Source organism: Patagioenas fasciata, chromosome 4 (assembly GCF_037038585.1).
Source record: "Patagioenas fasciata isolate bPatFas1 chromosome 4, bPatFas1.hap1, whole genome shotgun sequence".
In the NCBI taxonomy this organism is placed as follows: domain Eukaryota; kingdom Metazoa; phylum Chordata; class Aves; order Columbiformes; family Columbidae; genus Patagioenas; species Patagioenas fasciata.
In genome coordinates this window covers 55,043,351-55,057,643 of record NC_092523.1, presented here as the reverse complement: position 1 = coordinate 55,057,643, position 14,293 = coordinate 55,043,351, and the positions used below count along the sequence as shown (strand labels likewise).

At 38.9% G+C, this 14,293-nt stretch overlaps 2 protein-coding genes across 7 annotated transcripts in view; one reads left to right on the top strand and one right to left on the bottom strand.

Moving 5' to 3' along the window:
• The window catches only part of LOC136101007 (albumin), a 433,515-nt gene that overhangs the window by 18,459 nt on the left and 400,763 nt on the right, over window positions 1-14,293 (bottom strand). The window lies entirely within an intron of this gene.
• USO1 (USO1 vesicle transport factor) overlaps window positions 1-14,293 on the top strand; it is a 37,968-nt gene that overhangs the window by 4,689 nt on the left and 18,986 nt on the right. For 3 of the 6 annotated variants that reach the window (XM_071807908.1, XM_071807907.1, XM_071807909.1), the window contains exons 4-10: window positions 3,545-3,624; window positions 5,794-5,805; window positions 8,915-9,015; window positions 10,711-10,813; window positions 10,974-11,029; window positions 11,666-11,786; window positions 13,524-13,702. In XM_071807908.1, coding sequence (XP_071664009.1) covers window positions 3,545-3,624; window positions 5,794-5,805; window positions 8,915-9,015; window positions 10,711-10,813; window positions 10,974-11,029; window positions 11,666-11,786; window positions 13,524-13,702 — 652 coding nt within the window. The remainder of the gene's footprint in view (window positions 1-3,544; window positions 3,625-5,793; window positions 5,806-8,914; window positions 9,016-10,710; window positions 10,814-10,973; window positions 11,030-11,665; window positions 11,787-13,523; window positions 13,703-14,293) is intronic. The other 3 variants (XM_065836169.2, XM_065836168.2, XM_065836172.2) reach the window with 2 other exon arrangements.

Below are 14,293 nucleotides of genomic sequence, written 5' to 3'. Positions count from 1 at the left end.
AGCTCATTGTAAAATTGGTATCCAATAGAAAAGTCATTTGGTTTTACAACCTTTTCAACCAATATGACAGCACAACTGTTATATTTTCTGAAGAATTATATTAACTGTTATTCATGTAGTCCTAGAGTTAAAAAGTAGCTTTCATCTCTGGTGTATCTCCTGATTTTGGTGAATCAGTTGTTCCCTCCATTGAAATGTGAAGTGATAGGCACAAGTACTGTATCAGCTCTGTAGTAGTTATTTCTATTCTTCCATTTGCAACCTCATTTCTGTGCTAATAATTTAATTTTCTTGTAGTAAATTCTGTTGGGTTTTTTTGAGCTCTTTGTGTTCGAAGGCATGCTGATATTTCCTTAATTCTGAAGTTGATAGTACAAGATGAGAGGCATTTATAGCTTCATTTCCTATCTTTAGGAGGGAAAGGGCCTGGTTTCTATGATTGTGCTGAAATGGCAAGTACTTCTTGTGTCCTGTTCTCGTTTTTGTCCTCAGAGTTTATACAGCCTTTATCCTTGAACAAAAATATGCAACTTGTGTCTCTTAAATGAGCACAGAGTTCCACTTGTTATATGGTTTAGTTGCAGATTGCCTTAAGCTCCGTCTCCTGCCTGGACTGAGATGACTTAAAGTCAGTTTTCTGTAGAAGAAGCTTCTTTCACTAACTTTTCAGCTATGCATGTCAGCAAGCCTGGAGCTTGGTAACACTCCTGAGTCAGCCTTTAAATGTTCCAGACTCTTATACACACCGCTGTTCTAATGCCATATGATTATTTTGTAATGATAAAGTAGGAACTGTGAACTACTAGATGAGCTTTCCATTTCCTGATTTGCTATATAGATGTTGCCACATACCACCAGGGATTTTTTGGAAGAAAATATTGGCATTGACTGTAGATTAGGTCAGTACCACTTAACTGTTGGTGTGGGAAAGGGCAATAGAGCGAGATGTTAACTGGCTCTTTAACTCCTTTGGTTCTACTTGGGTAGCAAGGTTTTTAAATTTCAGTATGACCATTCTAATAGTTTGAAATCTAACATGAACCTGAGAGAGAGAATTATTTTTTTTTTCTTAAGGTACAAACCTCAGCTATTCATATGTTATTAGTTCAAAATTTGGAAATTTTGACAGGCTTCTTATTAAAACTTCCGTAAGAGGTAATGTGTTTGTTACCCCTTTTATAGCTTTTCCATTAGCTGAATTTTTAGGGGTAAGAATATGCCCTCCTTTCCAGTCATGCTGTCACTGATGACCTGATAGAAACACTCTGCTTTTTGATGCTTTTCTTGACAGTATAGATGATGCTTGTCTCTATTCTGACAGTGAAGTGTTATAATTTTAGAAGAACAGGTGAAAGCATTTTTGAGGCACGCTCCTGGGCAGGATAATACACAGGTGCCTACACTTCCACATGATTCTTTGCTTTTTTTTTGAACTCATGGATTGCTGCTCTGACGTTTTGATGGAGTGCCACCTAAAAGCACTCTTATCAGAGGGAAGAGGCCTTAGGTGGCTTATGCTGTATTGTTGCAGTGCATAAAGGTTGCATCTTTTATGGATGCATGAGAGACTGGAAGTCTATTTTATTTTATTTTTTTTTCTAACTATAGAGCAGAAGCTGCACAGCTTCAATCTGAACAGAATTATCAATAACATGTTGTATGTGGTGAACAGCAGATGGTAGCAAAATACAACAGCAAAGATCGGAAGGATGCTGCTGTTCTCATTTTGTGATGTGTTCTTCTTTGGACAAGAGAAACAAACCTGCTTTTCCAACTTCTACATAAAAATTGCTTATTCTTTTGTAGCTGTTGTGACTTCCCTTACAAGGAAGAGTAAGGCTGATACTTGTTTTTGGTTTTTGTTGTTGTATTGGGGTTTTTTTGTTTGTTTTTGTTAAAGCCTCCAGGAAATAATTTCTATGTGTGTTTCAGATATGGAATTGTTTCAGTTACATGAAAAGGAAACGATAGTCTTTGTAGTATTGTGTTGAAGAACTAAAATTGCAAGGAAGGGAAAATATGGGCAGGGTGGAAATATGAGCATACTTTCTGCATGAGACTCTTTACATGGTGTAAAAGCTTCCTTGACTTGCTTTGACTAACAGTTCAGCAGAGAAGATAATTTTTTCCTTTTGTTTTAATTACAGGCCAGTTTAAAAGTAGGTGGTATGAATGGAGTGACGCACACTGAGGAAATATGCATGTGTACTGGGAGGACATCAACAGCACAAGGGTTCAATTCAAAACCCAACATAAAAGAATAAACTACACTGATACCTGATTATTTCTAGCTTTTGTTTTAGTGTGAGATTGATAGAAAGGGAGATTAGGTGTCACTTTGACGGCTCCACTAAAGCCCTTGCTGTGATACAAGACATGTAGGTACAGATTGCTTCTTTCTGTCTTTTTAAAGCTGGTGGATCACCTTGAGGCATGTCTAGTTTTCTCAGTTGTGACAACTGCTGTATGTCTGTCATCTTTAATGACTGGTCTAACAGAGATAGCTGGCCTCAATTAGGGCTTAGCTTTCAAGATTTCTGGTTAGACAGGTTGTTTTTTAGGCCTCTGCTCTGAACTGACCTTAGTAGTTTCTTAAGATGCAAATTTGTCTTTGGTGTGGGGGCTTTACTTTGTATGCCTTAGAGGTCAGGGAAAGCAAATACTTAAGTTTGAATGAGATCTTGCTTTGCCAGCATGCTCTTCTGATGCTTGGGTAAGACATGAAAACAGCTGCGAGGTTTGTCCTTCTGCCTTCTGATGTACCTGCCTTTGTGATGTTATGTTTTCTTTTCCTTTGTTTTTTTGACCAGCTGTGCATTCATACTTTTCTGGTTTATAAGCAACAAACTAAGCGGCAAAACTCTTGTACCATGTCTTCGTTTTAGTGCAGTATTGACAGATTGTCCAGGCTTTGTAATGCAGAATAAACAGGTCTCTTAAAGCAGGGCTTACTAAGAGTCTTGGTGTAAGCAGGTGAACTAATGCTTTGGGGTGAGATTGACTGCCCAGCAGCTTCCTGGGGATGCTTGGAGTTACAAATCTCTTAATAACTGGGTGTAGTCTGCATTGGTAACAGAGGCTGGCCTGTTTGGGAGAATCCCCAGCTGTCATCACAGCATTCAAGTGGAACACAAGCTTTTGGCCTCTCGTTCTTGCTGATGGGTAGTGGGGAGGGCCCTTCCTGTGGTGATCCTGAAGCTCGTGTGCAGCTTCCTTGGGAAGGGGTCTGAATCCCTCCTAGAGGTTGGTGCTGGTATATATGAGAAGCAGGTTGGAAGGAGTGACTCAGAAGTGGAAGACACACTTACAGTGAAACTTCCTATGGTCATGATGTGATTGCCTGAGGGAACATAACTGAAAAAAAGAATTTGACTCCATTTAGGGACTGGACAGCTCATGATTATATGGTATTATACAATATCTGTCAACATCAGCCCTTCTCACTTGCTGTAACGCTGCAAAAGGAACTGCCTGTGCAGAAAAACACTGTTGTAAGAGGAGTTGGAAATAAATCATTAAAGAAAAGTGGTTCTTTCGTTTGCAGTTCAGATTCTGAAATAATTGGCTATGCCTTGGACACTCTCTACAATGTAATATCGAATGACCTAGAAGAGGAGGAGCAAGGTAAGCACTTGGTACCAAGTAATAGCTGTATTGACTGTGGAGCTGCTTTCCTTGGTGGCTTTGCTCAAATTATAAATTGTAATACCATGTGATTGACTAATGTTGAAACTTGCTTTGTTATTGTATAGCCGTTATTACAATGCTAAAAATCTTTTGCGCAGCTTGGGTTAAAGTAATACTGGATCTCTTACTTATTAATTTTAAAATCTATGTTCTGTGAACAGCAGCCAGACTGGAATAGGATAATTAATTTTTCATGTTTTTGTAGTTTGTAAGTAAATAATCAGGTCTGTCTTTGCTATTGGAAAAGGACAGTTCTGGCTGTTAGGGTCAAATGGGATACTACTAACTGATGATTTAGCAGGGATATTGAGAGATAAAACCTCAAATACTTATTATAAGGTGGCTATATCTAAGTGTGGAAATCTTTCCCGGCCTTACTGTGGCATTTTAGAAAGAGACTCTGTTCTTCCCAAGATAGATGGAGAAGTAGACACTATACAGCTAGGTTGTGAAACTCCCTGCCCCTCCTGCCTGCATTTTATTTTTGAAGGCCGTTCTTGATAGGCCATCAAAACTGGTTTCAGTGGACAATGAAATGATTGCAGCTATTAAAAATAACACCATATTTCATGGAAACATCAGTATGCTGAAGAAAATGACATCGGTAACCCAAATTAGGCTTGGGCAAAAAGACTGTTCTTAAAACTAGAACCATGAATCAGAGCTGTGAGTCCCCAGAGTGAGGAAGAGACAGATGCATCTGACAAGTAAAACAGCTGCTGAGTTTGACCATTTCAGGTTTTTGAAGGGTGATTTGTGCGGAGGGCAGGGCGGTCCAAGTTGCCTTCCTTTTAGCATCAAGGATGTGTCTAGAGAGTGGGGCTGGGCTATGTGAGTGCTGGCCTGGGAGAAGCTGTGTCTGTCAGCTGCTGAGCCTGCTCCCTCACTGGGGAAAATGCAATTACAATGAGCAATTGCTGGGTAGGTGAAAGGTTACCAGCTGTTAAACTGCAGTACTTGGTGTAGTAGAGCCAACTATGGGATTCAGTTGACCTTTCTGACACTTGTGCCTTTTTGTGGATGTTCTTTAGAAAATCACTTATGTTTGTATTTGCCAATCAGGTCTCGACTTGGTCACTGTTTGAACTGGTAATCGAAACAAAATGGCCATAGACTTGCTTTCCAAGGTTTTAAGAGGAAAACAACAACAAATAAAAAGGGTTGTAGGACATTCATTCTGCTTTTGGATGAATGAACATGATGATCCGTCATACAGGCTTGTCTAAAAAAAAAAAAAAATCAGATGCCCTGAGCAAGCATGAATACAGTGTGAGCAGAAGCCTACGTTGAAGATGACTGAACACCTGTGGGTTCATAATGCCTTCCATTTGCCATGCACCTCAAGAGTCTTTATAGTTATTGACAACCTTTGTATCTAATTTTTCGGTTTCCATTACATGTAGTGGAGTGCAGATTCTCCTGTGAATGAGCAAAATGTGAGGCGATAGTGACATTGGAATTGCAGTCTTTTACCTGCAGTATTTAGTCTGAGATATTTCTTCAAAGGTTCCTTAAGTGATAAAGAACCTTATGGAAAGTAGGTGATGGTTCTCCAATCCGAATAAATTTCTGGCAGTATGTTGTGCAGTATGTCCTTTCATGGTGCCTTCTACAATGAATTGTCTTACATAGCTGCGAGACTTGCAAGCTGAAGTCCTTCTGCAGTATCTTATTCTTAACAATCTCTCAAATCGTTGCTTTACTTACTCGTCCTTCTTTTCCTTATTTATCTAGCTGACTGATTTTGGTGAAGGAGGTTTTGGACAAGATCAGAGTTTTACAGTGCTGGTGAATCCGTATTTATGGTAGTGGCCTTGATTATGAACTTGACAAGAATCTTATTAGCAGTTTCTTAAGAAGAGCAAAGAATTGACTAACTTGTTATTTATGTGAGATCACCAGTGTTACAGGAGTGTGGGGTTGTTTTCTATGGCTGCTTCTCTAAGAAGTACCTGCAGGAGTAACTGCTGCTGTAGAAAGCTGGTATGGCTGCTTTGAAAATTGGAACTTAGGTGACTATTGGTTGTGCTATTTGGAAAGCTATTCAAGTTGTGAACCTTTGTCTTGTTTCTTTTTTTTTTTTCTTTTCCCTATCTGCATTGACAGATGATTCTGAAGGTAAAAGAACCTTTACTTATATAAATGTGGCACTTTGTTATCAGTCTAGTTGCTACTAACACCCATAACACTCCTCGCTATTTAAAAAGGACACTGTAAAGACTGCGTTGGAGCTCAGTGAAAGCTTTTTGCATTCTGCCATATGCATTTTCTTAGGAGCTGAAGTGTCTTCCCAGTTTTACTTCTTGTTTAGGGTGTCTTGAAAGTCTGCAGCCTCAGCACTGGTAGAATTTTAATGGGTGAAAGGTTGTCAGAGTTTCTGTTTTCAAGAAGCCCTGAAGTTCAACACAAATGTTTGTGCTGCATGTAAGCATCCTTCACAGTGTCTCTTTTAAGCAATGCATGTTAAAATAGACTGTTCACTTTTACTGTAAGCTTACCACTAACACTTCATGTGCTTTCTCTTTTTAAACTGCTTTTGTCAAAATGCACTTAGTCTGTTGATTTTAAGATCAAATTCATTGCTGGATGTTAGTAAATCACTAAGAGTTAATAGATGGAAGCTGTTCTCTTCATTTGAGCCATGGGACTGTAGATTTAAAGAGTGATAACAGATAGAAGTGTGGTTGCAAGATATGTGGTATATCTGCATAAGTAGAAGATGCATTTTCACTTTGCCCGTTTCTTTCTGTCTGGCTCCTCTTTTTAAGTTTAGTAGTAAAAATACGGGAAAAGCAAGAGTTGGAGAAAAAAAAAAACAGACAACTTTAATTTGGCCATTTTATAGAAGACTCCAAAACATCCTGAATTAGAGGCAAGCTTTTGCAATAAATAAAAACTACATCAGGCTTCTGAGAGGCTGTATAAGTTGTGTCTACTGTTCTGGTTTTGCCTTAAGACTCAGAACTTGTGCAAAGACAAGGGCTGTGATTAGGAGGAATCCATAGTTCAAACAACTGCTATTTATAACTGGGATTGGGTAAAGGACAAGATGTTCAGTCACAGCTTGTAGAAAATTCAAGGTGAAATATTTTGATTTAAGAATCTGTTTAAAAGGGGAAAAAAAAAAAAAACCAAAAACAAACAACACACCAAAAACCCAAAAATAGCCCTATGTTTTTCCCTCGGTTTGCAGCAAGCTACAGCACAATCCATGTACAATTCTCAGCTGAGTTGCCTCTTTTTCTATAGTTTCAGCTGCTAAAAATTTACAGGTGGTGGGTGATGCTTCTGTCTCCCTCTTGTAAGCCTGCTTCAAGGGAGAAATACAGCTGTGCTACATTAGAGAAATGATCAGATATTCTCAGATATGTGAAAGGCCAAGTAAAAACCTTTTTCCTGTATTGAGCATCTTTACAAATTAGACCTTATAAACTGATAGCTTGCAATGAATCACTATAGCCAACAGTTTGAATTCAAAGGAAATCGAGTTGGTTGAATGGTTTTCTTGGCACCAAATTTTTGTGGTAGAGTCCCTTGATTTCTCTGTTTTGCCATACCCTGTACCAAGCTACAGAGTTCTAAGATTATGTGTGGTCTTTGTCCCTTTTTATAGGTGCTTAGTTGTTAGGGGTTTGTCAGTGACTTTTTTGATAAGGCTGTGAATACTGCAGTTAAAGCTGGGAGAAAAATTCTTGTTTTGCCTTCAGTTACCCAAATGGGACCTTCAGATTTGGTCAGAAATTCAGTGCTGTTACCATATATTTCTATGCTTCAGGCAGTTCCTGTGCTTGTGATTTCATCAGCTCGCATGGGATGGTGTGAAGGGGGTAAAGAAGGAAGTTGTTTAGGGGGTGTTTGGGGAGAGGAAGCTTTGTAGGGAGAAGGGTGCTTGACTGGCGTTAGATACAAGTGGATGTGTCTGGTGTGGTGCTCCCCTAGTAGCTAATTAGCTACTGTTTGTTTAGCCCCTTGTCTTTCTGTGCTGCTGTGACAAACCTTGCGTGAACACAACGAAGCAAAGAATCCACCTATTTTTTATACTTGATGAGCGACTTGTTTCATATGGGTGCCCACTGGTCTAATTTACAACTAAATTCCTGCCTTTGCTGAGTCGGATTGGATTTGAACCTATTGCTAAGCAACTGAAAAGCTGAGGTCTCAGAAACTGTGTTGGACTTGAACGAAGTGTGTTCTCTCCCTGTTCAGAATGGAAGTATATTTTTAAAACTCCCTTTGAATTAGAATTGCTGTCCCTCAATTTTTTAATTGAAATTTCTTAGCAATGTCAACCAGTAGTACCTAAAAACAATTGGTTTGTGAAATAGCTTTGTAAATTATCACTCAGCCTAGAAAAACAGCAGTGGTGCAGAGATGTGATTTGCATGTTTTCTGTTGTTTTGTGTGATACTTTTACTTTGTTTTTTGTGTGTGCAGCAATGATGCATGAGACAATTGTGTAAGATGAGACTGCTGTGCTACCCTAATTCTATACAACTGAGGAGTAAAAAACAGAATTTACCCTTGTGAAATTAATTCAGAGGCTAAGACTAAGATGTTTCCATGCTCATCTGTTCCAAACTTATGCTCCCTTCCTGATGTTTAGGTCTTTCCTGTTGCTAAACCAAAATAAACAAATTAAGTGTTTAAGCCATTTAGCTTTAGATAGTTTATATTCCCTAGTGCTCTCATTAAGCCTCCTTCTCTTTTGCACATTAGTGAATGGTCCTTATGAGGAACTTCTCTATGGGATCAGTTCAGCTGCGGGTGAATGTAGCCATTTGCAGGCTTTCGGTTCCTCCTCTGCTGTGAGGGTTCTCTTTCCTCTCTGAATTCTCTGCTGACTTAAGTGTGCTTGCTTATATCTGTAACAGGCAACTGATGGAGAACTGTGAATCTGGTCAGATATTATCAATGGAAATAGGATTTTTGTGTTTTGTGGTTTTTTTTTTTTCTTTTAATGCTGAATTGAGTTTGTTTAATAGATTGTTGGTTTCCTCCTGTGTTTTTTTTTTAATACCTCTCAATAAAAGTTATGTTTAGAATAATGTGATTTTATTTTGTACAAAGCTTGTGTCAGTGTTTGTTTTGAAAAGAATTTACTCACCATTACAGCAGTAACTCTAAACCCTTTTGTCACCCGTGGCCCTATTTTAGTAAGAATAAAAATCCCAACTACCTGAAGTTCTTCCAACCATGTGTTGTAATACATTGTTTTTTACTATTGCAGAAGAAAACTTACCAAAACAAGTTGATGATTTGGGAAGTCAGTTCACAGAGATTTTCATTAAACAGCAAGAAAATGTCACACTCTTGTTGACTCTTGTGGAGGTGAGTGACAGTATCATACTTGAAACACTGATGGACATGTAGTACTGTACAGGGAGGTTATCTTAATGGATAAAGCTTTGTTTTTGTATTTCTAGTGAAGACTATGTAAAATCTGCATTTTTTTCTTTGGCACACTAAATGTGGGGTTGGAGTTAAGTAAAGACTATGACATGCATGGAGGCCATTGGTGCAACTTTTAGTGTAGAGTAACATTGAAAGTGTTTTAGATTACGAACAGTAAAAATTATTGCTCCACAAATAACGTCTCTTGTCACTTGTGCAAGGATAACTTTCCAGATGATCATTAAATGGTAATGAGAAAGTAATGTCTTAAGATGCAGTTCGAGTAGAAAGGGTGACTGCTTTCCATCAGCCTAAGTTCAACTCCTCTACCAATGGTTTTATATTCAAGGAATGCCTCTTGATTGTCAGCTGTTACAAGTTTTCTTTCCAAAGTAAGAATATTATTGTTTGACAAAAAAAAGCAACATTTTTTTTTTTCCTGGTAGTCCATCTTCAGTAAAAAGATGATGTTCTGCTCTTCCCATATGGAACCTATGTCGTGCTCTCAGCGGTATCAAACATTTGTCATTATTTCTGAGGCTTAATACCTGAATGCTGAATTTCAGCCTCGGCAGAAATATGTAGACTGGGATAAGTGACTTAGTGAAATGATCTTTCTGGAACTTCTGTTTGTGGCTGAACATTCTATAAAACCACTTTGTATGAAAGGTTGCCTTATAAATATACTCCTGAAATGCGAAAATGCAATACATCTTTTTGGAAAATCCAGGATATACTTGACTGACATATCTGTTACAGAAAATCCAGGATATACTTAATGGATGTATCTGTTACAAGTTAGCCTTACTCTGCAGCAGGATTCTGTTGACTATTGATCCAAATCTGAGATCTGCAAGTTTCAAACATCAGTCCTCAAGATAGGTGACACCTATAGGTGGAGCTGTGTGAGAGTTCAGCTCTGTATCTTGGCCAGAGCTGAGGTAGGTAGGGTGCTGAGGAATAGGATGACACTCAGTTTTCACTTGGAACAGGGTTAAAGTAAGACTGCTTGTTAGTGTTCTTTCTGCTGGTTTGCTTCAAGGTGATGCTTTAAACCCAGCAGGATTAGAAGTACAGAAAGCTCTGTGAGGTGACTCAGTTGAGATGTGAGTCCAGTCACCAGCTGTTGAATGAGCTTGAGCTGACCTAAGGAGCCCAAAGGTTTGGTGGTGGTGGTCAGTCTGTCCCTGGACTCGTTAGTGCTTGAGTTTTCTCTTGCTGATAAGACCAAATTTTAGTGGAGAAGATGCTGTTACAGTGTGGGAATAGGAAGAAGATACAAAAAGGCTTACTTTTTTACCTCTTGGATTTCTAGGTAATATGGGCTTATCCCTAGAGGATTGAACTAGCTGTTTTTTTTTTTTTTAAAAAAAATAAAAGCTAGGAAAGCAATCCCAGAGGAAAGGGAGGAAAGGAAACTGCTGGAGTTCTCATTGATGATCATGAAATAAAAGGAACCATGGAGTATGATAGCTTTTTGAGTTGCTGGCCATGTGCTGGAATAGGATTGATAAAGAAACAGACAAGATGAAGTTCCTTATTCGTTTGGTGTCTATTCATAACTGTTGTCTAGAAGAGAAAGCTGAATAATGAGGAATTTATTACTTAATGTACTCCTCTGTACCTCTGCAGGAATTTGATTTCCATGTTCGTTGGCCTGGAGTGAAACTACTTACATCTCTCTTAAAGCAGCAAGGTCCTCAGGTGCAGCAGATAATTCTTGTCAGCCCTATGGGTGAGTGATTGATTTTATTGCTGATAAACTTGAAGCTGGAAACTCAGCAAACATCATGGCAGACAGCTGGAGGAGGATTGAGCAAGATATTTTAAAGACATCCAGCATGAAAAAGCTGCACTGTCTTTATGCTCTTTTTTCTTAAATGCATTTCTTACAGGTGTTTCCAGACTCATGGATTTACTAGCAGACTCTAGGGAAGTTATAAGAAATGATGTAAGTACAGAAGAAAGGCAGTTTATCCTCTTAATAGTAACTGTCAATTGAATTGTTTAGTACTTGTACAGAATTTGGATTAAGTTAAATGAATGCATGTGAAGAAGTCATTGTGGTTGCTCATTGGGAACATTTCATTCTCCAGTGGAGTTGGGTGGCTTTTGGATGTCTCATCTCAATTCACTTAATGAAGGCAAACTGTTACTATATATGCAATGCCAAGACTGACCCTTGTGTAGGGTTTTCCTAGCGTGTTAGCTGATCTTTGTCTTGGCATTCTGTCACGCTCACTTCAGTTCTTTCTTTTTACTCATCAGATGGCAAAATGCTCTAAGTACTACAGAAGAGATGAGGTGCTTTACAACTTCCCTCTTTCTTCTGTACAGCCACTAAGCGTCCTTTTTAGCACTACTGTGCTTCTATTATGAAGTGCAGTGAGGTGTGAGAAAACTATTGCATGGTGTCCACAGTTGATTTCGTTACATGTGCTGAATTGCAAGGTGTGCACTTCTGTCCTGTGATTCTGGCCAAAGGTTATGCTGCTTATTTAGCATCCTTCTAAGAGCTGTGACTTGTGAAAAGTAATTTAGTTCTAGTAAAACTAAGTTTAATTTTTTCTCTCCCCAACTTGTCAAGGGAGTCTTGTTGTTACAGCAACTGACAAAAAGTAATGCTGCCATACAGAAGATTGTTGCCTTTGAAAACGCCTTTGAAAGACTTCTGGATATCATAACAGAAGAAGGAAACAGTGATGGAGGTACACAGAAGTCCAAGACTTTTTTCATAGTCTTGTGCTTCTGCATGAACTATTAGGTGACAATGTTTACAGGCTGATGTTAGTATGCAATTGGAGCTAGGTCAATGGGTAAATGGGTAGAAAGATTAAAACACAGCCTGATTGTACTGAAACAAGCAAAACCAGATTGAGTAACTAGGGAAAGTTTCAACATCTTTTGAAAACTACCCTTGAGATACTTAATTAAAACATCACTTAATTTCTCTGGGCATGTGTGTGTGAGTTGGTGTGTTTCTGCTTGGCTTATGTCTGTGAATGTATATACTTTGAACAGTAGTGTCAGATATGTGTATGCTGCACTTGCCACTTACAGAGTTAATCATCTGCATTCCTCCTGCAAGATCCTTGGATGCTTGGAGTGGTGGGAAGTAACAGCTTGCAGAGTTTTTTCAGCCTAACTTCAGTTTTCCGTTCAGCTCCTTGCCAAATCATTTACCTGTTGGAGTTAAAAAAAAAGCTAGTGATGCAGCACCTAGGTGCCTCTTGTTTTTTAGTGACACATTATCCCTTTACCACTAATCATAGTTGGCTACAGGATCTATTTCAATAAAAAGACCTTTCTGTGGGCTGTGGGAGCAGTTAATGTAATGCTTCTCTCCCAGCTGAATTATATCGGGTATGTTGACATGGAAGGATTATGTGAATCTTTGAATCAAAGGTGCTATTTTTAGGCAGCTAATAGTTTTGGCACACTTGGTATGTAAATTCCTAAGTACTGAGGTGTCTGCTTCTCTCATCCTACATGTCCCTTCCTTGTCTCTGCAGCTCTGCCAAAGGCTGGATTACCAGCTGTGGCTTTGCAGCAGGTGTGGGAAGGGGGGAATGTAGCAGCTGGTCTCCATTTTTTCTCCTGCTCCCAAGTCTGGCACAGCCTGTGTGTTTTCAGAAGCACAAGGAGTAAATCTTTATTTTTTTTTGTAGAGTCTAGATTTAGAGGCATCCCAGCAGTATCAGAAGCAGGCTGCCTTTATTCATGTTGTCTTCTGGACTGCATTGTCTGAGTATTTTTTTCTTCATCGAGTACATAGTTGATTCCTATGTGTAGTTCTTTTTCAGGAATATAACCTGAGGGAGGAAAAAAAAAACTGTCACAAGTCCAAGGAGTTGAGGTTGAGTTGGCTTGTTGTATGAGCTATTTTTAGGAATTATTTCTCTACCAGAAAAGTTAAAAAGTAGTTTTGAAATTAGTTTAATATTTAGCCGGTGACTAAAGATAACAAATGTGTAATCCAGTAAGAATTGCTACCTTTGAATCACGATGCAACGTCAGAGAAACTTTATTTTAATGCTTAAAATACAAAGAGACAGTAGTGTAGCCTGACTCTGAAGTAGTTATACTTCAAGACACAAAGTGATTGTGAGCTTTTTTTGAAGTTCTTCCCGTTCCTACCCAATTAATTAATACAAACTGTATGTTCTTGGGAAATAAGATTTTGTGCTTCAGACTTGTGGAAGAACTATAATTGTGGTTTCCTTGGAAATATGCTTGTTCAACATTGATACATTTAATTTAGAGTGGCCTTTGATTATTTTCTCATGTATGAGCTTCACAGTTCTAGGGCCAAATCTAATGTTTGTAAAAATGAAGAGTTCAGAAATGTGTGCTCTGTTCCATCTAGAACATACTTTGTGCGTGGAGAAACTAGTTAGTTTTACAGGTGTCATGTTTTGACTAATCTTTAATTTTTCTCTCACCAGGAATAGTAGTGGAAGACTGTCTCCTCCTATTACAAAACTTGTTGAAGAATAATAATTCCAATCAGAATTTCTTTAAAGAAGGTTCATACATTCAGCGTATGAAGCCTTGGTTTGAAGTTGGAGATGACAACTGTGGGTGGTCTGCACAGAAAGTAACTAATCTTCACCTAATGCTGCAGGTAGAACATTTAAACTAACTCTTAAGTACCAATGTCAGGACTTCTCCACCTCTCTTGCAATGAAGAATAGCGCAATGTAACACTCAGCTGTGAAATCTGTATGTTGTCTTGAGCTCAGTGTTAGCTACTGACATTCATGAGAATGAATGGGCAACAAAAATGATTAAGGGAGTGGAGCATCTCCTTTATGAGGAAAGGCTGAGGGAGCTGGGTCTCTTTAGCTTGGAGAAGAGGAGACTGAGGGGTGACCTTATTAATGTTTATAAATATATAAAGGGTGAGTGTCAGGAGGATGGAGCCAGGCTCATCTCAGTGACAACCAATGGTAAGACAACAGGTAATGTGTTCAAACTGGAACACAAGAGGTTCCACTTAAATTTGAGAAGAAACTTCTTCACAGTGAGGGTGACAGAGCCCTGGAACAGGCTGCCCAGGGAGGTTGTGGAGTCTCCTACTCTGGAGACATTCAAAACCCGCCTGGACACCTTCCTGTGTAACCTCATCCAGGTGTTCCTGCTCCAGCAGGGGGATTGGACTAGATGATCTTTCAAGGTACCTTCCAATGCCTAACATTCTGTGATTCTGTGAGAT